The following is a 25,122-nucleotide window of genomic DNA, read 5'->3' on the forward strand; positions in this document are numbered from 1 at the left end:
TTAATCCCTTTAGAAATGGAATTACTAAGGGTAATTTGAAATACGAAGGTTCCTGCGCAGTGCGCTTGAAGATCGATAGCGCTGCGAGATAGCCCTTGACAGTGCCAACTTGAAGGCCTGAATTTGCCAAGTAGAGTAGAAAGGATAACACCGTTGGTGTACCACATGAAAAGGGGTCGATATTCTCTTCTCTACACCAGCTGCAAAACCTGTTCCAACGGCAGCGGTACAAAGACTTTGTTGCTGGCCTTCTGACCGAAAGCAACACTTCCATGACGTCATCAGGGAGGTCCCAATCCTTGTATCTCAACCTTTCAGAAGCCAGGCGTGAAGGTTGAGGGTTCTGATGTCTGGATGGAGAACCTGACCTCCCTTCTGTGAGAGAAGATTCTCCTTGAGTGGAAGACGAATTGGTGGGCAGATGGACATGTCCAGAAGGTCCGGGTACCACGTTCTCCTGGTCCAGTCTGGGGCAATTAGGACCATGGTTCTCTGGAATCTTCTCAACCTCCTGATCATTTGAGGAATGACATGGACTGGTGGAAACGCGTACAGTAGTGGAAACTCCCAGTCCACTACGAACGCGTCCCCTAGAGCTCCTCTCGGGGGAAATTCCCTTGAACAAAACAGATCGCACTTTCTGTTGGTACTGGTGGCAAACAGATCCACTTGAGGGGTTCCCCAAAGTACGAAGATCTCCTGAAGGACTTCCTGAGCTAGTTCCCACTCGTGGGAGACTGTGCCCTGCCTGCTCAGAGCGTCCGCCGTCAAGTTCTTCTCTCCGGCTAGGTGGACTGCCGATAGCAAGATTCCTTCCTCGATTGCCCAAAACCAGAGCTGCATTGCCTCTCTGTACAGTGGTAGTGATCCTACGCCTCTTCTTTTGTTGAGGTAGTGCATGGCCACTGTGTTGTCTGTCATTATCAGGACATTTTTCCCCTGTACAAATGGCAGAAAAGCTTTCAGCGCTAGTCTGATTGCTCTCAGCTCTAACAGGTTGATATGTAGTCTGGACTCCGATGGAGACCAACGACCGCTGATGGTCAAGTCGTTGGTATGGGCTCCCCACCACGTGAGTGAGGCATCTGTGACTACTATCATCTCCGGCCATGGTTGCCAAAACAGTTCCCCCTTCAAGATGTTTTTCTGGCAGGCCCACCACTGAAGGTCTCGAGCCACGGAATCTGAAGGAGGTCTGTCATTCTCCCTGATAATTGTGACCACCGAGTCCTCAGTGCCCACTGAAGAGATCTCATTCTCAGGCGAGTCTCTGGCACAAGGAAGATGCAGGATGCCATGAGGCCTAGCAACCTCAAAAAGTCGAAGGCTAGGAGACATTGGGCATTTTGAAACTTGGTGACCATCTGCAGAATATCTTGAGCCCTCACCTCTGGTGGCAAGGCTTTTCCCAGGGAAGTGTCCAGGATTGCTCCAATGAACTGGAGTCTCTGTGATGGTATCATCTGTGACTTCTTTAAATTGAGGGAGAAGCCCAGTTTGTGAAGGAAGTGGCAGAGATAATTTAGCTGTATCTGAGCTTGTTCTGAAGATACAGCTCTGATCAGCCAATCGTCCAGGTAGGGGTAGACGTGGATCCCTTCCCTCCTTAGACTTGCCGCCACTACCGACATTAGCTTGGTGAAGACCCTCAGGGCGGAGGTCAGCCCAAATGGCAGAACTCGAAATTGATAATGAGAGCCGCCAATTGCGAACCTCAGGTATTTCCTGTGTTTGAGATGGATTGGCACATGGAAATAAGCATCCTGGAGGTCCAGAGATACCAGCCATTTCTGAAGCTGGAGGGCCTGAAGGATCCGAGAGAGATTACCATCTTGAACTTGTCCTTCCTGCGGAACTTGTTCAATTCTCGTAAGTCCGAGATAGGTCTCAGTCCTCTGTCTTTCTTCGGTATGAGAAAGTAGGAGGGAGTACCAGCCCTTGTTCCTCTCCGCTACAGGTACCGGTTCTATGGCACCTTTCTCTAGCAGGTCTACAATTTCCTGCAAGAGGAGCGGATCTGGAACTCTCAAAGAGCTGTTCCCCGGTGGATGACTGAGGGATGCGTAGAAAAGGCAGGCAGTACCCAAGCATCTGACGTAATAGCCTGCCATTCCGTCAGATGTTGAGTTAACCTGCCCCCTACTGGTGTTTTGTCAAGAGAGTCCTCAGAGCGGTTTGGAGGCGGCAAATGCAGATGCCGAGGGTAAAGAGGCACCTGCTGCTGCTGCAGCTTTTATGTTTTTACCCCGTCCACCTCGGGTGAATTTCTTCTGACCCCTTTGAACCGGCTGTCCTCTGCCCTTTCCGAATGCGGAATAGAAGCGAAAGGACTTACCTCTCCAAGAGGTTCCTGAGGGGCGATATGGTGTCTGACGGATTGCAGCTCCTAAGGATTTTGCTGCTGCCTTTGATGTTTGTAGTTTTTCTAAACTGTCGTCCGCCTTCTTACCAAACAAAGAAGAGCCGTCAAAGGGCATATTCAAGAGTCTGCTTTGCACATCTGGAGCAAAACCAGACTTTCGCAACCAAGCAAATCTCCTGGTTGTTGTACTTGCCGCCATGGCCCTGCTGATACTGTCAGCAGAATCGATGCCAGTCTGAAGGGATTCGCACATTGCGTCCTTACCATCCTTAATGATGTTGAGAAACGCTTCCCTTTCTTCTCCCTCCGGGAGGCAGTCAGCTGCTGATGAAGCACACTCCCAAAGTGTGTGGCTGAACCTTGCGAGCGTACAAGTAGCATTGATGGATTTCAACACCATGCTACAAGCGGAAAATACTTTTTTGGCCATAGAGTCATATCTCTTATCATCCCTGTCCTGTGGAACAGTGGGGTAAGCCGATTTACTACCTGCTGAAGTAGCTGCCTGAACAACCAGACTGTCCGGAGTTGGGTGTTTGGATAAATATTCAGGGTCAGCAGAAGACACCCGATATTTAGCTGATAGTGTCTTGTTAACTGCTGGGATAACCTCAGGTGTTTCCCAGTTTGCCGATATTCTCCTTTGTAATGCCGCATGAAATGGCACTACAGGATCCTGCTGTGGACCTTTGACCAAGATGTCTGTGAGGTCGTCTTGCTGAAAAGCAGGTGAGGGTGTGGACCATCCCATAAACTATTATCCTTGCCATCAAGGTTCTATAAGGGGTTTCAGCATGTTCCCCTGGGTCTGGTGTGGCAAATTCCACTTCTGGGGAAGTGTCCAACCCACTTGCTTCCTGTAGGGTTTCATGGAGGTCTTTCAACCTACCTTCCTCAGAGGTAAATTCCTCTAGTGCAGGAGTTGCAGATCCCTGCAACTCAAAAGGCCTTTCCTGATCTGAATCCTCCCCTTCTTCATAAATAGAAGATAAGACCCTGGAGTGGTCCGGTCTTGAAAATGGTATAAATCCCATTTCCAGAGCAGAAGGAGCCAGATTTGTCATGATTGGCTGAGAAAACGTCAACGTCGTCGACGCAGACGTTAAAGGCTTCGGAGCCATCGAAAAAGGCGTTGATAAAGGTGGTAGAGGCCTCGATGAACTCGAGAGTATCGGGATTCTACTCGAGGTTGTCGACGACATTCTCGTGCTCGAGGCTCTGGGTATGGGTATGGCCACTGGCTGTGAAGTGGCCGTGAGTTTGTCCTTTCTCGGCGTCGAAGACGAAGACGGCTTCGACTTGACTGACCTGTGCGTCGAAGAACCCTTCGATAACAGCGTCGATGACGTCGATCTATGTGTCGAAGGGATCCTCGACGACAGCGTCGAAGACGCAACTCTGCCTTTACTCGAAGGTTCGTGACGCTCTCGAGTGGCTTCTTTCGCCGGGTACTGCGACTCGTGGCTTTTTGATTCTTCTGGTCTTTCACCCAGGGTATCACCCTCAGCAGTCTTCGAGGGGCTCGAGGCCGCTTTCTCGAAGACGCTTAGCATCTTTTTCCTGAATTCCTCCCACTCAGCCTGAGAGCTATGTTTTGTGGTACAGGAGACCCTTTTTGGGGAAACGGAAGAAGACGAGGAAGGGGATCTTCAACGTCTTTTTTGAATGCTTAGATCTCGAAGAGTGATCGGAACTGCTTCGAGATCTAGAACGAGAATGTCTTTTATGATGGCGAGGAGACGAATGTCTCGACTCCGCCGAGGAAACTTTCGAAGAAGTTTTAACTGCCTTGCCTCTCTCGAGCTTCCCCTTACGCTCCTTCAAGGCTTTCGCCGTCATGGACATGCAGTCCTCGCACTCCGAACAATGGTCCTCAATTCCCAGGCACCACAAACAGATCCTGTGAGGATCCGTCAACGACATTTTCTTTCCACAGTCTCGACATTTTTTGAAGCCGGACCGTGGAGTTGTCGGTTCGGGTGAGGAAGCCATCGAGTACGAGTCGGTATTCACGAGGAATATATCGATATATTTGACTGAAGAACTGAGCAACGATATTCCGAGGCCCCACGAAGCGCAGAAAAATTGAACTGAAGTGACACTGCGCAAGTCTATTTATATGCGTGGTGACGTCGGCGCCGATACGGAGGCCGTCGAGGGACATCGGCTCGAGGGACGTCGACGCGCAGCGCCCTCCACTGAAAAAAAAAAATCTGAGGCCAGCAAGCTGGGAGATGATCTATCAAAGATAAGGAATACGTCGGAGGACACAATCCCTTCGAAGAATAACTTTGGGGGTGGGCGGGTGTGGGGGTGTGGATAGAATTCAGGACTCAGGCCTGCATTTGAGTATTATGGGAGGATCGATCCCGGAAATTGATGGCATCCTTGAGAATACAGCCAAATCAGCGCAGGTGGTGGAGCACTTACAAGGGCATCGTAGGGGCCCTCACTAGGGGCCTTGTTGAAGAGTATAACTCAAGAGGGAATGCCAACAGGAGAGGATAGTGATCAAGCATGTCAGAGCGCCAAAACAAGCCCCTTTGAATGCCTTACAATCTCCGGCCATTTCAAGAGATAGTGGGCTCTTCCTTGGATGATTCCATCGCTTGGCCAAAGAGAAAAGAAAAATGGAGCTGGAGGAAGGGGCGTGAGAAGGTTTTCTTGGGGCCACTAGGAACAAGGATTTCAAAAGATTTTGGGAATTCGTAAAGGGGGGTTTATAACCAAAAGGAGGGCCATTGCAGCACCCAAGTAGCAGCAAAGACCTGGGTGTCGCATTTTGTATCCTTGTTTGGAGCGAGAGGATCATGAGGGGAGGGGGAAAATAGCAGTTGGACCCTTTGTTTTACAATCAAAGAGGTTTCATTAGCAATGAGGGCACAAGCCCGTAATCGAGCCCCAGACCTGATGCGATACCCGCCTACCTATTCCTGGATCAAATTGATTTATGGGCCCCGGTGCTGACTCTAGCTTTTAACGCTCCCCTAATATCTGGCCAATACCCACCATCCTGTAAATCTGCCATCATTTTTCCAATTTTTAAAAAGGAGATGCTACTAGCCGACGTCCTACCGTCCTGTATTCCTACTTGACATTTCTTTTAAAATCTTTGGAATGGCCTTGTTGGGCCACAGAGTCTTAGCTCACGGAGCAGTCAGTCCTGTCCGATATTCAGTTTGGATTCCGGCCGGGGGAACAGGTGCTAAATCTGTGCCTTCTGATTTCCAACTTTGTGTTTTGTAGAGGAGAGGCGGTCTATCTTGCTTTCATGGACCTAAGCACGGCTTTTGATAAAGTTGACAGACCAAAGCTGTGGGCCGTGCTTGGGTTGCTAGGGTGCCCTGATGAAATATTGACAGTGTTGTGAGAGATCCAAATGGAAAATAAGGCCTGTGTTCGTATAGGTCCGGGGGCAGTGCACAGAGTGCTTTAATGTTGGGTTGGTGGTATGGCAGCGGTGTGTGCTTGCACCAATACGGTTTACGTTATATATAAACGGGCTCTTGACCCTGGCAGGTACCAGCACAGACTATCTGAGCCTGGGGAGGTAGGGCCTTTCCCGTTCTGACCTATGCCAATGATACGGTTCTTATGGCCAGAACACCTAAGGCCTTCCAGACGCTGATTGACACCTATGCAACTTTCATGAATGGGCTAGGGCTAAAAATCAACTCCACCAAGTCAGCAGTGATGCGATGTGTAGGGAGGAAGAGAACTGCCAAGATGCGCCCCATGGTTTGCAATGGGGAAATCATGCCAAGAGTCAGAATTATACTACTTACAGGCAATGCTCACCTCAAAAAACTGTTTTTAAAAATGAGCCAGCACACGGCAGGAATATCCAGTTTTCTAAAAAGTTAAGGGTCAGCCCCTGAAACCAGTCCTGAATAACAATGCGCCTCAAACCAAGCCGGCTACACTATATGGAGCTCCCTTGTGGGGCCATACAAAGGTTGCGGAACTTCAGGTTAAAGAAAACAAGCTCTTTAAACAGCTTCTGGGCCTTCCAGACTCAGTCCCACGTGCATCAGTTCACAGGGAACTGGGGGACTGGGGGGTGGAGGGGTGTTCGGGTTTTGGGAGGCCCAATAGGCTGCCGCTACAAGTACCTTTCGGTTGTGCCTATGGGCAAATATGCATGCCACCCTATGCCACTTTATCATCAGGAGTACTATGAGTAAAGCAAATTGGTGCAAACTCCTATGGTTGGCATACGTGCAGGAGTCCCGGTGCTCAAGTAACATCCAGGCCCGGTCCCCCCACCCCCACTGAGGTTGTGATGCCACCCAGGCAACTACGAGTTTACAAAAAGCAGTGCACCAGGGGCTACGGGAAAAGCAAGATAAGGAACGGGCAACCCTTTCTGTAAGCTGGCATGCATTGATAAGTAGGGTGTCCGAAATCCTTGTTGGGCCTGAAAAAGAAGGACAGATGGCTTACAACACAGGCCAGGTTTGATTCCTTACAGCCAAGGGGCAATATGGAAAAGTGGCCTGGCTGTCCGAATGATCCAAGCTGCCCAGCATGTGGGGTGGCGAGGGAAAACCGAAAACATTTCCTATTATTTTGTCCAGCATATGGGGACATTAGAAGGTGCACTCTCTTGCAGGTTGTTAAGCTTACTAGGCCTTTGTAGGCCGGCTGTACGCTTCCTTCTAACGGCAGACTCTGAATTGACTCCTTGGGTTCTTTTGTCCTACCTGTAAAGAGCCATGCATCCGAGAGAGAGGATTTTAAGGGAATGATTAATGTTTTAACTGTACTGAATAATATGGTTTTTACTTCTTCGTGAAAAGTTTTGTCAATGATTGCAGTGTTTTCTCTTGATTCTTTTGTGCTATACCGATGATTGTTCATCTTTTATATTTGTATTTGATGTTTGTGTTTGATGGATGTTTAATCCAAATAACCTTTGAATGAAGAAAAAAGGATTTAGGGGAGGGAGTGCAAAACTCCACGGCCCCTGGACAGAGGACCCAGAAAATCAGGACCAAATTTGCATGTAGGGACCCAGGGACAAGTAGGCGGTGCTAAATAGTGCTAAATCAGCCCAATAGCAGCAACTGGACAGGTGAGTTTTGGTGTCTGGTTAAGGTCTGGCTAGCTGTGATTGTGGGCTGAGGTTTGTGTGGCACACAAGAGCAAAACGAACCAACGAGGTTAGCCCATTGAGGAGGACACCTTGAGCTACAACCCACAAGATGAACACAGACGCAATAAAGGCAGCACCCATGAGCACTCTACAGGTCAGAGCAATGGTCACAGTATAGGACAGGGGGAGCAAATGAGTGAAGCCAGACAGTATTGAAACAGTCAACCACAGAAGAGAACAGCTACAGGCGATTAGGATATCGTATGATGGGGCCAAGGTGAGGCAACAAGTAAATGCTTGGGCTAGGACAGTAGGGAGAGTCCCCATACCTTTAACCAGTTGGGCCAGTTTTCAAAATGTTTGGAAAAACTCATTTGCTTTGTGTGCAGAACATGTGCAATATAATGTAAAGTGGTATTGTGTAGCACAATTTCTACCAATTTGGAAGCTTCTTGGCACTACATTCTGTAAGCGAGGTGGAGGGGAAAGTTGGTGGGCTAAGAGGGAGAGGCAAGATGTGAAATCTCAAATGTCTGAGTGCAGATTTGTGCCCAATGTGTTGTTTTTCTGCCAAGTAGCATCATCGCTTTGTGTCTGAATGAGATCCACTAGAGGTTCCCACTTGTCTTTGGTAATGAGAATGCCAATTGGTGCCAAGTCGTAGGTTGAATCTGGCTTAAATGACTATGCAAAAACGTAAATACAGTAATAAATGCTCCTACACATATTGAACTTGACAAGGGAACTTTATATTTAAAGCACTAGTGTATTCTATTTACTTAAAAAATTGGAGACATACGAGTTGAAACTTAATTTTAGAACAAAAAAAATAGTTGATAAATACCATAAAACCGGGTTCCTTATACAGAGACACTTTGGGGTTGAAGTAAAGTGCTTGAAAAGCACTCCTGCCCTGGTCGCCATATGGGCTACATGACAGAAAAAGGGCTGCAGTGACAGGGAGACTTTGGTCAAAGTGCTTGTAGTCAAATGACAGTCGACAATACCATGGCACCTAGCAAAATATTTAGGGGATCTAGAGTTAGGCAAAAAGGACACAAAAAAAGGAATTCTGCTTTAACACAGACCATCTTGGCCAGCAAAGAAAATGCCAGTTTAACTTTTTGCACATACACCCAAGCAAGTCATAATCTCGCCATGTCCAAAAGTAGGATAGTTTAAAGAAAGATGCACTGCTGCCTCCTGTTAGATATGGAAAGCTTGTGCTATTCCTACGGATGCCAACATTTTTGCAAAACCAAATGAGCGAGGAAGATTTAATGTTTTGTGATATCCAGACTTAAGTCTCTATTAATCGGGGAGTGGCATCACTTTTTAACACCAATGTGTATGCCCCCAGCTCTTCCTCCTATTTTGCACAACATCTAAGAATCCTACAACTTAACCCACAATACTGTTCATTGCAGCCAGGCTTAATAGTAAAATACCTCAGTATATTGGTTTCAATGTATTATTGTTTGTTTGATTATTTGTATGGCACACCGAAGCCGAAGGTAACTGGGCGCAAGAGATACAAGATTACTTTAAGCTTAAGTTACAGAGTACTAGGGTATGGAATCACAAGACAGGTAACAGGGCAAACGTATTTAATACATAAAAGAAAATGGTAGTACAAAGATGCAATCAGTAAAGTTATCGTCAGGTGGTAGTTATATTACATATTACTATATACAGTAGTAGAGTGCAGCAAGTTAAATATCATTAGTTCTCAACCAGTTGACAATATTACGTCTGAAGCTGAAGTAGGATTGTTCCACTCTAACTGCAAGAGGGAGTATGTCCAAGTCTGCGCAGCCTTAACTGGGAAGCTGCTACCTCCAGATTTTGTTAAATTAATTCCTTCTGTCTTAACATACCCAGATTTAACAGTTCTGGAAGGGCGCGTGGACGTTTTCCGGACTATTCTCTCAGATAGATATAGTGGTGCAGCTTTGTTAAGGCATTTATATGTCAATGAAGCTGTTTTAAGCAAGATTCTGTCGTTGAGTCAGCCAGTGATTTTGCCTCCCAAGCTCAGATATATGCTCTCTATTAGGAATAGTTAGCGCAGTTCTAAGAATATTATTCTGCAAGATTTTAATTATCATTCAAGATGTACTTGCTAGCGCCCATGTAGAGGGCATTACAGTAATCCAATTTCGAGAGTATAAGGGCATTGGCTAAAGTAATGCAACTTATTTTGGAGAGGAATGGCCTGCAAGTCCCAATTAGTTTACAAGTATAGGCTGTTGCCGATGCCATAGTTTACTTGTTTACTCAGCTTAATGTGGAATCAAGGTAGAAACCTAAGGTTTTTACTTCCTTTACGACCTTGATAGGGTTTCCATCAATGTTGAAGGCAGAATAGTTAGTGTTGAGTTTTTTCAAGTTGGCAGTCGTACCAAGAATCAGGAGTTTGGTTTTGTCGTCATTCAGGCAAAGGCCATGGGTTGCCATCCTTGCATGAACGAGACGGTAGATTTTATTCACAAGAGCTGTGTCCATAAGGTAATCGCCTGAAAGGGGTATGAGGATCTGGGTGTCATCTGCATAATTAGTGTGGGTGACACCCAGATTGTCCAATTTGTCAAACAATGGCTTTGTGAATATATTGTACATAGTTGGCAGCACGCAGGAGCCTTGTGGTACGCCGACGGTTAACGGGATAGAGTCTGCTGACGCTGAGGGGGAGAAGACTCTCATAGTCCTGTTATTTATGAAGGATTGGACCCATGCTATTGCGTCCTTAGAGAAGAGAGCCGCTGAGGCAAGCGGTTTGCACAAATCTTTGTGGTCCACCAAGTCAAAGGCAGCTGACAAGTCAAGGAGGAGTGGCAAGGCGGTTTTCCCTTTGTCCTTAAGCTCCTCAATTTGTGTTTTTAGATCAATTAGTGCCGTTTCAGTGCCATGTTGTGGCCCGAAGCTTGAATGACGGACACCTAGACGATGGTTAGTTTCGAGGTATTCTGTATTTGAAGATACGCTACTTTGTTGAGTATTTTAAGTAGGAAAGGCACCGTTGTAATTGGCCTATCATTAGTCAGGATGGAGTGGTCCAGTGTTTGCTTTTTTAGCAGAGGTAGGACCCATGACTCTTAAGTTGCTTGGGACAATATTAGTTGAGAAGGAAGCGTTGATGAGTTTAAAAATTAATGGTGCAAGGTCTCTGGTTGCATCTTTAATTATCTGGACAGGGCAGTTGTCGGCCTGGCACCTTGATGGTTTCACAGAGGAGATAATTTGTTCGACTTCAAGAGTGGAGACTTTAGAAAAATTGAAATAATCTGATGTATTAGTCAATCCATTAGGAATTGTAACTTGCGTGTCCTGGTTAGGTAAGGTGGATCTCTTGTCAGCAATCTTGTTTTGAAGAAGTACAATTTTATTTGCTAGGGCATTCTGAATGTTAGTACACCAGAGTTTGTCCTGTTCAAGGTTGTCTGTCGGAGGAATGGGAGCTTCCATTTCTCGTACAATTGTACATTTGCCTTAGTATTGGATCTTGCTTTAGTAATCCTATCATTGTATAAGTCTTTTTTCGTGCAGATTATTTATTTTTCATAGTTGTCAGCAAAGTTAATCAGGATGGTCTTATTTCCTTCGTAAGGGGAGTGTCGCCATGTGGCTTCCAGTTTTCTTTTTTCTAATCTAAGGGCTTTAGTTGTGGTGTAAACCAGGCATTCACGTGAGCCTGTAGTTTACTTTTACGCATTTTGATAGGTGCAATGATGTCTAGAACATTAGACATAGTGCTATTGTAGGCCTCGACAAGAATGTTAGGGTCAGAAGCACTTGGGAGTGAATTCAGGGAGGGGGGGATATGAGGTAGTATCTTGTCCACCATGATATTTCTTTTGTTCCTTGTAGGGAGAGGTGAAGCTATGTCTTTGTCTAAGGACACTTGCTAATTTATAGCTAAAGTGAAGGCAATCAGGAGGTGGTCTGTCCAAGGTTGGCGTATTATGAAAGTGATAGAAGTTTCACAATTCATATCAGCCACCCAATCTAGTGTCTTACCTTTGGCATGGGTCGGCTGAGTCACTCTTTGGGTGAGTCCCTGTTCTGAAAGAATATTAGAAATTGCCTGAGAATTTTTGTCATCCAGATCATTGAATCCAAGGTTAAAGTCTCCCAACAGTAGTACTTGTGAGGAGTCTTTAGTATTGTTTGAGAAAATGCTAGAGATGTCTTCCTCAAAAGGTGCCGATAGGGTCCTGGAGGCCTGTATACTAGGTAGATGGTTAGGGTGCGGGAATTTGAGATAGGTACTTAGGCTGTGAGAATTTCGCAGGATTTAATGGATGGTGAAGGAGCTAATCTAATTACTAGATTTTATTTAGTGATGAGGGCGATACCGCCTCCTTTGGCGTCTAGTCGGTCTACTCTAAGAATTTGGTAGTTATCGGGGACTGCTAAAGCGAGGGCTGGGCCAGCTGCTGCATGTAGCCATGACTCTGACTGCTAGGATGTCGAGGTCATGCATAGAAATCAGGTCTGCTAATTCCGTGGCATGTGCCACTAGAGATTGCCATTTATTAGGGCAGTGGTGTTTTAATGAGGTTTTTTGGATCCAGAGGGTTTGTAAGTTTAGGTGGACTAGTTTTGGTCTTTGAAGGATTGTCAGGTAACGGTTTCTGCGTTGTGGAAGTAGCCGCCTTGTGTAGTTTGTTGAGTAATATGTCCTTGGTAGTGTTCATATTGGAGTGGAGACACGGATTAGGAGACTAGCTGATTTGTGGCTCATGAAGGCAGGGTAGTCTGGCTCGGAGTCTATTATTTCTTGTAGAGAGGGGGCAAGGTAAGAACGTTAGGTTTGTCATTATCAAAGATTGTTGGCCTGAGATATGGGTGCCTAAGGCTCTGGTCTGTTGGGCGATCATTAGTGTAATAAGCAATAGTAAAGTCAACTGGACAGTCTTAGGAGTCATATTTCAACTCACAGATGAGTCGTTGTCTAAAGGTGAGGCCTTTTAAAGGGCGGCCAAGCAACTGTGGCCAATGCACAATGGTTAGGTAATGGTGTAAGCAGTACTCACTTATTGGGCAGCAATTAGAAAACAATATATATTAAGGCAGTCGTAGGCTAACATATGCAGCAATCACTGATGAGTCAGCAGTTGGGTAACAATATATACTATAGGGCAGTAGTAGGATAACACATGCAGCATTCATTTTAGGCAACAGTTAATACAGCAATCACTTGGCATATGGGAGCAGCCAAAAGGCAACAATTAAGCCGTGGGATAGGGCTGGAAGGCATGTGATTGTAACGTTCACGCAATAGTCGGGCAAACACTTGGACACGCTATAGAGACAAGCGGCAGTCATTGTATGAAAATGAGTCAGTAAACGGGGGCGGTGCGGTTGTGAGGCCGTACTGCAAGAGGGACTTAATGCCAGCAGAGTGTGTAGTACATTTGGCAAAAACAAAGAGGTGATGGCTGGAAGGTTTAGAATTAATCTTAACCACTGGCAACGCTCTGGGCAACCCTCCAGACCACTGTTCTTCGCCTGCCAAGCCATTACAGAAGGGAAAGACCATATGCAAATCAGGCCTGACCCCGCCCCAAAAGGGGCAGTCCGGCCTGAACTGCTAGGCCACATCCCTTCTGCACGAGACCACAAGCATCCCCAAACATGTTTTGCCCTTGTTTGGGCTGTTCATCAGTTAAGAGTAGTTTGTGTCTCTAGTCCCAGCAGGCACGGGACCCACGTGTGGGCATACCCGTCCCACTCGGGTGACATAGCAAAAACAAAGAGGTGATGGCTGGAAGGTTTAGAATTAATCTTAACCACTGGCAACGCTCTGGGCAACCCTCCAGACCACCGTTCCTCGCCTGCCAAGCCATTACAGAAGGGAAAGACCATATGCAAATCAGGCTTGGCCCCACCCCAAAAGGGGTATGCCCAGACGTGGGTCCCGTGCCTGCTGGGCCTAGAGACCCAAGCTACTCCTCACTGATGAGCCCCAACAAGGGTGAAACATGTTTGGGGATGCTTGTGGTCTCGTGCAGAAGGGATGTGGCCTAGCAGTTCAGGCCGGACTGCCCCTTTTGGGGTGGGACCAAGCCTGATTTGCATATGGTCTTTCCCCCTCTGTAATGGCTTGGCAGGCGAAGAACGATGGTCTGGAGGGTTGCCCTGAGCAATGCCAGTGGTTAAGATTCAGTCTAAACCTTCCAGCCATCAACTCTTTGTGTTTGTACATTTGGCGCCAGTGAGTAAGGAATTTGAGAAAGTTTCATCACGTATGAGAGACGATTAAGTTCTGGGATTGAGTTGCTGTGCATCCATGGGATGCATTAGGCACAGTGTCGCCCCTACGGTTAGGTTGGGCGTGAAGAACAGACTCAAGGCAGTGAGAGAAGGCCAAATGTTGACATAGGTGGCCTACCTTGGTGATCCTAGTTCAAAGGGGGTAAGCCGCGGCGCGCATCAGTGTGCAAAACAGGGCCTTTACTCTTGGGCTTTCACCGGAAGGGCTTGAGCCAGCTTTTGCCTGCTGGCGCCGATAGGGCGACTCAGGAATACAAACGTTGCTACGCAACGTAGTGGGCAGCCTCGTTATGGAACAGAGCTGCCATTTCAGAAACAGGCAGTGATTTCAAATGAAATGCAGCAAACCCTTCGTAGGCGTTCTTGTTGCAAATATGGTCAAAGAGGATGCAATGTAGATGCCGGCAAAGGAGGTCTTCAGGAGTCAGCGTGCTCACCTCCTAAGAGCAGGCCTCCGTGAGGGATATGCCGGACAGGTCGATCAATGCAGCAATCAGCTGCTCCTACTGTGGTGATCCGGCGTCAGTAGTGCTGATGGGAGAAGGGCTCCTGCCCTCTCCGTTTTCGGGAAGCAATGGGGTAAGAGGCGCACAACAGGGCCATTAGCTCCAATATACAGACTTAACCCAACAAATCTATCCCTTACAAGAAAAAACGGGGGTGAGCCGGCACTCACTTAATCCAATATGACAAAAACAATGCAATATTTTTCAAAGTTTTGAAGAGTTATTTCCTAGACAGTAAACACTTTCAAGGCTCCCTTTTCAGGGTCTCAATGAATTCAATTTTATGACATTCGTATGTACATTGGGATGCCAGCATTTACAAACAGAGAAGGAAATAAAGTTTGGTACCTGAAAGTGTTTTGTATGCCCTGGTGTGGCAGATACGGAGACCTTCTTGTTCCCGAGGATTGTGTTGATGGTTGAGCTCTTACCCACATTTGGGTAACCAACCTATTAAGTGAGAACACCAGACCTCAAAAACAGCACAACAAATGCAATCTTACTAACAAACACCATGAAGACAAGAACAGACATTCATGAGAATCTATTGAAAATGTGACCCTAAGAAAAATGACAAATCAATGTAGTCATACAAAGCTCTGTTTACGGTGTGCAATTTCAATATGTAATACACTACAATACACTGCACTCTTTATGTCAGGGAGCTCCAAAAAATAACTTAGTCACACACACTTACACTTAAATTGGAGATGAAAATCAATGTGCCATACCAGCAGTGCAAACTGCATGCATGGCTCGTTCGTATTGGAGGTCATACTGCTTAAGTTGAATAATCAGGAGTAGAATATTTTCCGATCTCAACAAGAGCAATAATGCTGTCATGGGGTTGCTGTTGTTCCTTTTGTAGGAATTTGGGGGTATTTGTAATGTAGTATAGTGTAGAGCATACTCTCCGGTTAAGAGTTGGGCATAGCTACTTATTAACTTTTTTTGTGTGTTTTTGCATTTCTTTTCAGATGCACCTTGTGCTGGCTTTATTGTGCAGTGCTGTGCGTAAAGGTGTAGGGTGTATTATCTGCCTTCATGTATACAATTGTATACAAATTGTGGGAGGTATGCAGTCAGAGAAGGGAACTCCCTCCCAATACAAGAGGTGCCTCTTTAAAAAGATCTGAGGCTTCATTTCCCACCCATGGAAGATTAGGGGATTATGGTTTATTTTAAATAATGGAGGAAACAGTGTTGTGGCTGATGTTTTTTGTCTAATTTGCATCTTGTTGTGTGTAACCAGGGTGCAAATAGTCAAATTGCAAGCTACTAGCCAGCCATTAAAATGTCACTAGCCACCTCAATTCTATATATACAGACAGCACACCTGTTTGTACTTGCCAAGAGTCAAATATCACTACCCAACGGCTAAGGCTAGTGGATATTTTTACCCAGGTGTTATTGTGACTGAAACTGTTTGAAATGCATTATGAAAAGAAGCAATGGTCTGCAAAACCTTCCTCTTCTCTGCAGCATGCAAAGTTGAAGTCTGTCGATAAAAGAGGGGCGGCCTTGCCCCCCATGCTACAGCCATTCCAAACCAGTTGTGCCAGATCACAGTTCAGGCAAGTCATGCATAGCCTGTCACCTCCCTATGGCAGATAAAGTCATGAACCTGAAAAAATGAAAGGATTCCCAAAGTGATTTGCAAAGACATACTTCAAGCACATGCATCTTCCTGGACTTGCCAGAGGGGCGCTGTCAACTGAATGAGAGAAGTGTATGAACGAACAAAAGGCATTACACATGCTAAGCTCCCGGTAGCTACAGTGGTTAGTGGGACTTATGCCTTACCTGTTTCACCCAGAATGCACTGTTTTACCCTGTTACGGCAATTTTTCTAAAGTCCAACTAAGGGCTTCATAAAACCATATCTGAGGCAGTACAAAAATTAGTATAAGGGTGTACCATCTGAGAACATTTGGTAGTGTAGACAGAGCAACCAGGCTTATTTTAGGAGGGAGAGAGGGCTGTAGCTTGTACAAAGAAATTGTAGCATACATATCGTCCAAAGAAACACTGAAACACTATGTATCATAAAAATAAATGGTTTATTCAAATACAAGAAGGCCAAGATAAATCTTGGGAACGGTAAGTACTATCACATATCATATAAACACAATTATAAAAACCAACTCAATACTTATGGTATACAGACCAAAGTATAACCTTATTTAGATTACAATAAGCAGTCAAGGTGAGTTAAACCTGCAACACATTCAGAATGGCATTGAACTATACTTGGGGACTAAAAACACAGTTACTTTTAGGATACCAGAAGTAATTCAAGGGCAGCAGACCCTATTGGTCAGAATATACAGCGTTATTCAATTACAGAATCACTTAATTAGACCAACACTGTTACAGCAACATGTGTAACTTTCTACTTTCAAGAATGGATACAGTTACACACCAATGTTACTTTTTAGAACAACGTTCAGAAAAAAATGAAAAAATAAAACACATTTCAGAGGGAATAACTTAACTGGTATATTACCTAAGGCCTAAAGCTACTCAAGGATACGTATGAAGACAGTAAACTATTTCATAAGTGCCCTAGAGCAGTTCAGGGAAAGCACAACCCAGTATTACAGTTTTAGAAGAGCAGCACCTATTCAAGGTCAGTATAACCTATTGGTATTTAAACTATTACACAATTTCTAAACATAGGAATAGACAGTTTAACCACCAACACTTTTCAGAAGTGTGTTATACAATTCTAAGGCAAGTAAGAACTCTTAGGACTATTTTAGAAATGCTCTAGAGCGGTTCAGGGAAAGCATAACCCAGTTATTCACTTTTAGAAAGACACAATGGATTTCAAGATAAGTAGCCTAGTATACTTTTAGGCATTCAGTAATTCATAGGAAAGTATTAACTACCAGACTGTTTTAGACATGCACTAGGCAGATCAGGGAAAGAAAACCCCAGTAGTACACTTTAAGAAGAACACCCAGTAATTCAAGGTAGGTAAACCCTGTTGGTAAGCTTTTACACTGATTCAGCTAAGAATAATAAAACAGTACCAACACAATTACTTTCAAGAAGAGTGGAACACTTTGACCGTATATACTTTCTAAAGGAGCAACCAGCAACTTAAGTAATAACTTTTGTAACACTTTGTGACTATTTCAGAGATAGTCACAACACCAAATCATTTACAAGTAAGTACTTTTACACTTTTTATAGTTTACAAGACAGAAGCCTAATCATTTGTAGTCCTTCTATAGAATGAGTTTTCTCGGAGGCAGAAGAGGGACCCTAGTGGTCTAGGCGCCAGCTGTAGACAGGTATGGATAGGTTCAGATGCTGGAAAGTCAGAGTTCCAGTGGATATCTTCAACAAGTATTATCTTTAGAGTTAGTTAAAAGTATTTAGGAACTTCACAGAAGGCTCCCTATATGCGTTCGTTCCAGCATTAAGCCACCGGTAAGTGACTACTACTCACCGCCATTAGCTCGGTTTTGGTCCAGACTTGGCAGGTTTAGAGGTGGTCGTCAGAGGAAAGATTTCCAATCCTTACGATACTTGGTTCCTTCTGCAGGTCGGTTCTCACCTGTTGCTGATCTGCTGGAATTAATGCAGGACCCCCTCCTCATATACACAGTCAGGCGAGTGCTCGCACCAATCCCACCAATGGGAGATCTGCTCCATGCATGCACATCAGGATTGGTCCAATCAGGGACCATTGGGGTTCTCATGCACACCAGACACCCTGGCACCAGTAGTGTGGATTGGGACCAGACAGTCCCAGCCCACTTCCTGGGAACCTACACAGGTGACCTGCAGGGACCTGTGAAAGGAGCAGCTTTTGCTGGCAACTGCATGCCCAAATAAGGAAATCCCGTCCCTGGAAGGGCAGGGGGAAGGGCAAGGGATGAAATGGCCAAAGGAACAGAAAAGACCTTGTGGCATGGCCATTTTAGACACTAGCCACAGCCAGGAGCCAGAGGCACTAATTGTGGTAAGGCTCAGTAAAAGGTTATACAAATGTAAGTAAAACCTACTGTTGCCATCATTCTGTTCCAAGGCACATTGTACAACCACCAAAAATTCCTTAGAGGGTGTCTAGGGCGGTACAAAAACAATGAACCCAGAGCGCGATACTGTAAGTTATTTTGCACAATGATAAAATGTTACCAAGAAGCGTCAACAAAGTCAAAAGACTAAGAGAAACAAAGTTTCTCAGTACTGACCCCCTGAAGGATGTGTCAGTTTCCCCATAATAATGAGCTAAAGCCCAGTGGAGTGCAGCTGAGGACTGTGCTCCACTCTAGAAAGTCAGGTCAGGATACAGAAACAAATGCAAAAGGTTTGGGGGTCCATGGACTATGGAGAAAAAGTTGCTGCTAGAGAAATCTTTTCTAACACAGAGGAGTTCAGAAAGCGAGGCAAGGGTAGTGGAAAAATGCAAACTATGCAGATAATCATTGGGGGGGGGAAAGTGCAATTCAATTCCGTTTGATACATAAGCGGCGGGGGGTTTGATTTTTGTTGGGGCATGCAGCAAGATAACTGCCATTAGGAGTTATGAATAAGCTTTCCTTTAAGTTTGTTTTAAATATTGGGTTTATTAAAAAAATTCTATTGTCTTCAACAGATAATGCTTCAAAGCATGCTTGCTTCGCGAGAATATTTTACCAAACAACGTGTTATTTCGACGCCCAGTGGTAGGTGCCAAGTACTGATCCTGATGCCGCTGGAGCCACGATTGAAAGTTTGTTCACTCATTTCGTTATTGATTTTTTAGCAATACTATTCATAACAAAACGTGACAGGACTATGCCCAACAATCGTGGAAAAGAACCTCAGAAATGCATCCCACCCTGCTGTCGCAGATCTCGGAGCTGTAACTAGAATAGCTTTATTGTGCTGCAGTTTTGCAGATACCACAAGTTTGGTCTGACACCAAATGGACAGACTAATACCCTAAAGATGACCCCTTTCTAAATTCAAAGCAGTTGCCATTCCGTTCGCACCACCACACCAAGTCACTCAGAAAAGCCACTACAGAATTTATCATCATTTTCACAGGGTCACGAGGAAAAAGTAACAAGCCCAACCCACCCTGGGCACTGAAACTATGGTTGCCATTATATTCTCATGGTTTTTATCGAGGCAGAATGAACACAGGGTTCGATTTCTTAAATGACAGGTTAATCGAAATACCTGAATCATTGGGTCAACTGCTACATTTGTTTGAGAAATTTGATCTTGTAAAATAAACATTGTATAAGGAGCTGCAAAAGGCTGTGTTTAGATTGCACTGGAAACAAGAGTCTTTTCTGCATTTCAACAGCGACATGGGAGCTTGGAAAGGTGTTGCGCAAGCATTTTTCTCCTGCGAGCCCACACGTCTAAAGTAGTCCTGTGTACTACAGAGCATTTGTAATTAACTTGCACAGGTGTTTCTTTCCATTAACACAAGCTGGCCATGGTGAACAAGGCTAGGCCGCAGCGTTAAAGGCATACAAATGTAAGTGATGCGCCGAAGAACGCAAGTTACAATGCATCACTAGGAGATGCAGAGCAGGTGAACCAACAACTGATTGAGAAACAGGGGAGGCGTGGCTATTTCTTTAATCTTCTGCCATGCTGATGGTAAAAATATCTAGTCTGAGTGGCAAAGGAAAACACGTTTGTTATAATTATAATACAAGTCACAGCGGCAGTGGCTTTGCAATGGCATCACACATTTTTAGTCTTCTTCCAAAACACTCGACCATTTCATAAAATCTAGGGCAAAAGCTCACTGGGCCTAATGATGAGCATACAATCATCAATAAGGAGTTTTGTTTTTATTGAGAAGTTTGAAATTATCTTGCTAATAATGAGCACTTCCATGCCTTACTTTTCAAGTGCTCCATAAGGGTACAGAACATAACATCTCAAATATAGTTCCGTTAGCTTACAAGAATTAAGTGCAAGCGCTTGTCCGAACAAGGCATCTTGGAGCAGTTTCAGCAAGCTCAAAATTACACCAGCTTCTCAACTCTTGGTGAAAAGGACACATATTTCTGGTCAGATGGCTGTTTGGTTCTGGAGGGCACAAGGTAAAATGCTTATAATCTGGATGAAAAAGAACAGACCATTTACCTCTAATTTTACTTCACCAGATGATAGGAATTACCAAGTCAATGCAGACGGAGGGGCAATATTTTCTATTGGGTCGCTTAGGCTAGGGACACGCACAGATGTGCTGATTTCAGATGGCCTTATTAATCTTTCATTTGGCCTGGCGGGCCACGGTAGCCAATGAAGGTCAGCAAAACCCCAAGAAATGTAGGTGATTGGGAAATGTGCAATAGGAGTGGTGAAGAGCAGCTGCGTTTTCACATCAAATATGCATTATTAGACGTTTTGTAACTCCTGGGTAAACACATTTTTGTTAGCTTGGTTAGAATCAGTAACACGGTATTTGCTTCTAAGACTCTGGGTAAATGAGAGGAATTAATAGGATCTAATCACCCACTGAAAGCCACTTGGAATGCAAACCAGGGGTGCGGGTCCATCAAATAGCCATGGGTCTTGACTGCTTTTAAACACTGAGGCAGGGTCCCGCGCAGTCAGGCTATTATGTGGAATTCGAGGGACTGTCTGAAGCATAAGCAATTGGAATTTCTGTTTGAACAGAATGTAGCTTAAAATACTAGACATCAAATGATTGAAGAGGTATATTTTCAGCCGGGTCAATGCGGACTCATGATCTACCATTAATTTGACAAAGATTTTCTCACCGTTACCATGAGTCTAGAAATAGAAGTCACTGCAGGGCAATTACTTTGACAGTGGTTAAAGATCCAGATTTAAAAAAGAGGGGAGATTGTGAAGTTTTGGGACACACCAGGTTCCAATGGTTTATGAAGGAGATGTAAATGGTTTAATTGCCACTAAATATATTTAGTATTTCGGTGGGTGAGTCCAAATAACCAATTGTTCCAGGGGAGTAAAAAAGATATCCTGAATGTAGCCGATAGACCCAATAGGATATTCGAAACTGGTGGTATTTTACCTCTATAAGCTTTGAACATCAATAAGCTAGAGGCAGAGCAAAACTGCAGCCTGTCGGGAAAGATTTCCATTCATGGGTAATTATCCCTCCAGTTGTGAAACCCCCCCCCCCCAACTTTTTGCTTTTGTCTGACCATCCTAGCCTGACTTTCCAGTGGAGCCCAGCCTTCTGCTGTACTCTGCTGGAATTTTGCTCATTTTGTTATGGGGAAACTGACATGCCCTTCAGACTGTCAGTACTGGGAGACTTGGTTTCCCTTAGTCTTTAAATGTTACCAACAAATGGCACCAAAGAGAATCAGTACACAATTTACCTTACAGTGCAAGGCACTGGGGACTCTCATTTTTAAGGCCCTAGACACCCTCGAAGGATTTATGGTGAATGTACAAGTGTCCAGGAGAGAGATGGTGGTAGCAGTTACTTTTAAAGCATTTTTGACTTTTTTTCTATGGTCCAAACCACGTTTACCGCGTTTGGGCCAGGACAGTGGCCAGTGCCTAAAATGGCCATGCCACGAGGTCCTTTGTTCTGTCCTTTGACGATTTTGTCTCTTTGCCTTCCCCAGGTCGAGCAGACCCACGATAATTCCTTAATTGGTCATGCAGACCCCCGCGCAAACCGAAGCATTTGTGGGCTTCTGCATGCCTTGTGTGTGCGCGCGCCCAGGATGTGGGCTGAGCGGTCTAGTTCTAATACACATCGTGGGTGCTAGAATGTCTCATGTGTTGGGATGACTGGGACCACCCTGGTCCGTGATTGGTCCACTTCTGGGATGGTTGAATATGAGCAGATCTATTGGTTTCTCTTTGTTTTGGAGCGAAGGAAAATCTTGATTAAGAGAAGGCACTCTAAACCTATTCTAGGTCGATCTTCTGAGCTCACACCAAACTTAGTAAAGGAGTCAAGTATCCTGAACCGAAGAAGCAGATCCGTGGAACCGCTGGTGACCCGCTGGAAGGTTTGGCACCCTGACCCTGCTCAACGATCATAGAAGGCCTGCAAGGGCGCTTCGACCTGTTGGAGTAGTGGGACCAACTACTCTCGGCACCTTCTGCTTAACCTGCAAACAAGCCTTTTTGGAAGTGTTCATGGACCACCCAGTGAACTGACCATCTTGTACGGGACCTATGCCTTGGAGCCGCCACTTTCTAGAGTTTCGACCTGCGATCTGAGACTTGGGGAACCGTAGGCGCTTGGTAGAAAGCACACTCCTGCTGACTTTCGTACACTTAGCATTCGGAATTAGGAGAGCCTGTCTGAATCGGAGCATACGCGGTACCCGTGTTGCCCCGCTGTGGTAACGAGCTTTGTGGGTGCCCGGTTGCTGTGCCCACCTGTGCCCTAAGACGAGCTGCAGTGGAACTGGCTAGATCCCTTCACCAGAAGCGGAGAAATCGCCACTGTGCCTCCGTAGACTGAGGTCCTGGAACGCAGCCCCTGAAAGCTGGAGAGGCGCGCAACTGCTGGACTCGAACCTTCAAGCGAACTGGACTTGACTGGCGCAGTTTGGTCTGGAGTAGATCGAGGGTCGGTGAGCACTTGCATCCCTCACCGGTGGCCCCTGGCGCATCCATAGACTTTTAAGCACAAGTGTCCCCCAAGGGTCACTCTCCTTTGTTAGGGTAGCCTGTGTTACCATCCTATTCCAGATTCCTGGAAATCGCTCTGCCCTCTTGTGGAGACCCTCCTTGAATAGTGGAACTCTATATTCTTCATCGCCTTACCTCCCTTCCTTCGACAGTACAGCCCCTTGAACGGACCCCTTGTGTACTTTAGCGCACTATCGAGTGCTGCCACGCTGAACATACTTTGGAGCACAAGGCTCCACATTTCGTAGGTATTGGACAGCCTATTAGTTCGGGTTGAGACTCTTGAAGAATTGCCTAAAGTATATTTGCACTGTCTGACCATCTTCTGTAACAGGTTGTGGATCTGCGCTTGTTTAATATTCCTTTAGGCCAATAGTTACTTTATGTATGGTTCCTAGTATAGTGTTATAGTGTTGTGTTGGTTTTGTTAATATTGCTGTGGTTTCACTTTGTGTTTGATTTAAAAGGATATATATATATATATATATATGATACATTACTCACCATAATCGTATTTCTGATGCTTGTATCTGCTTAGATTCACATGCTGTGCATAGGCCGACATCTAGTGGAAGCTGCAGAGTATTACAGTTTGTTTTTCGAAACTCGAAAAATGGGCGTCGACTCAGGGCGTGCCAGTAATACTATCACTAGTGTGACGTCCACTGTACCCAAGATCCCTCACGCGTCTAGGATCCTCACATTGTATTTTTTCTGACATGAGGTAGCATGAGGAGTAGCGAGAGTACAGATAATCCAAGCAGATAGATAGAAAGGTAAGACTACAAGCAACCATGCGCCTTCTCTCAGAGGGGAGGAAGGGTGGGTCGCATGTGAATCTAAGCAGATACAAGCATCAGAAATACGATTACGGTGAGTAATGTATCCCTTCTGAGGCTTGTGGAATCTGCTTAGATCACATGCTGTGCATAGATTAGCGAGCAGTACCTGAAGAAGGAGGTGGGATGTGAGAAGGGTCATGAGCAAATAAGTGTCTTAGAACCGCTTGTCCCACTTGTGTATCTGCCTTGGAATGGGTGACAATGCAGTAATGCTGAGTAAAAGTGTGAATAGAGCTACAAGTAGCTGCTTTGCAAATGGTGTCAAGGGGTACATTTGCAATGAAAGCCAGAGTGGCCCCAATGCCTCTAGTAGAGTGGGCTCTTGGCGTGAAAGGCAGAGTTCTTTCAGAGAGTGAGTAACACAGCTGGATACAGTTAATAATCCACTTAGAGATGGCACCTTTAGAGATGCGATCCCCCTCTCTGCCTGTAGCTACGGAGACAAACAGTTGATCTGTTTTTCTTAGCGGTATGGTTTTATTTACATAGTAGAGGACCGCCCTACGCACATCTAGGGTGTGTAGTTTCACCTCAGCCGAGCTTTGCGGGTCCTGGAAGAAAGCCGGAAGCTCGATGGACTGGTTTACATGGAATTTTGATATAAATTTAGGTGAGAACCTAGGGTGTGTGTGTAAAACCAGTTTGTCTTTATGGACAGTAAAGAAGGGATCCTGCACTGACAGAGCCTGAATTTCACTGACGCTTCTTATAGAAGTAATAGCTACTAAGAAGGCCATTTATAAGTCAGGTGTTTGAGACTGCTTTTATGCATGGGTTCAAAAGGGGGTCCCATGAGCTTGGCTAGCACCACATTAAGGTCCCACCCTGGTGGTGGGTTTGAAATAGTAGTGCAAAGTCTCTTTACTCCTTCCATGAAGGCTTTAACTACTGGTACTTTCCACCAAGATATCTTGCTATGGGAAGTGGTGTATGCCGACAGGGCTGCCAGGTGTACTTTCAGTGAGTTAAAAACCAGTCCTGCATCTAGCAGGTGGAGCATGTATGTAACAATAGTGGAAGGAGTGCAATCAACAGGGTTGATTTGTCTACTCTGGCACCAGATAACGAACCTCTTCCACTTGTCAAAGTAACAGTGCCTTGTGTTTCTTCCTAGGAATCTTCCTAGATTCCTTTAGGATGTCCATACACCTCTGAGGTAAATTGAGATGTCCAAACTCTGTGACCTCAGGAGCCATGCTGCCAGGTTCATTGAGTTGGGTTGCTGGTGCACTGTTTGACCTTGGTGCTGGGACAGTAGGTTGTACCAGGCTGGAAGTTTGATGGGCTCGCACACCGCCATCCTGCGTAGGTGTGGGAACCAGGGTTGTCTTGCCCACATGGGAGCAACTAGGACGAGCATCATCGACTCTCTGTTCATCTTGTTCACCACTTTCCTGATGAGAGGAGTTGGTGGAAAAGCGTACGCAAACA

The 25,122-nt window shown here is 45.4% G+C and overlaps 1 protein-coding gene across 1 annotated transcript in view; it reads right to left on the reverse strand.

Moving 5' to 3' along the window:
• Nucleotides 1-25,122, reverse strand: part of LSG1 (large 60S subunit nuclear export GTPase 1) — a 374,602-nt gene that overhangs the window by 132,508 nt on the left and 216,972 nt on the right. Inside the window, exon 9 of the mRNA XM_069618580.1 lies at nt 14,588-14,689. Coding sequence (XP_069474681.1) covers nt 14,588-14,689 — 102 coding nt within the window. The remainder of the gene's footprint in view (nt 1-14,587; nt 14,690-25,122) is intronic.

Source organism: Ambystoma mexicanum, chromosome 10 (assembly GCF_040938575.1).
Source record: "Ambystoma mexicanum isolate Mex_15411 chromosome 10, UKY_AmexF1_1, whole genome shotgun sequence".
Lineage (NCBI taxonomy): Eukaryota > Metazoa > Chordata > Amphibia > Caudata > Ambystomatidae > Ambystoma > Ambystoma mexicanum.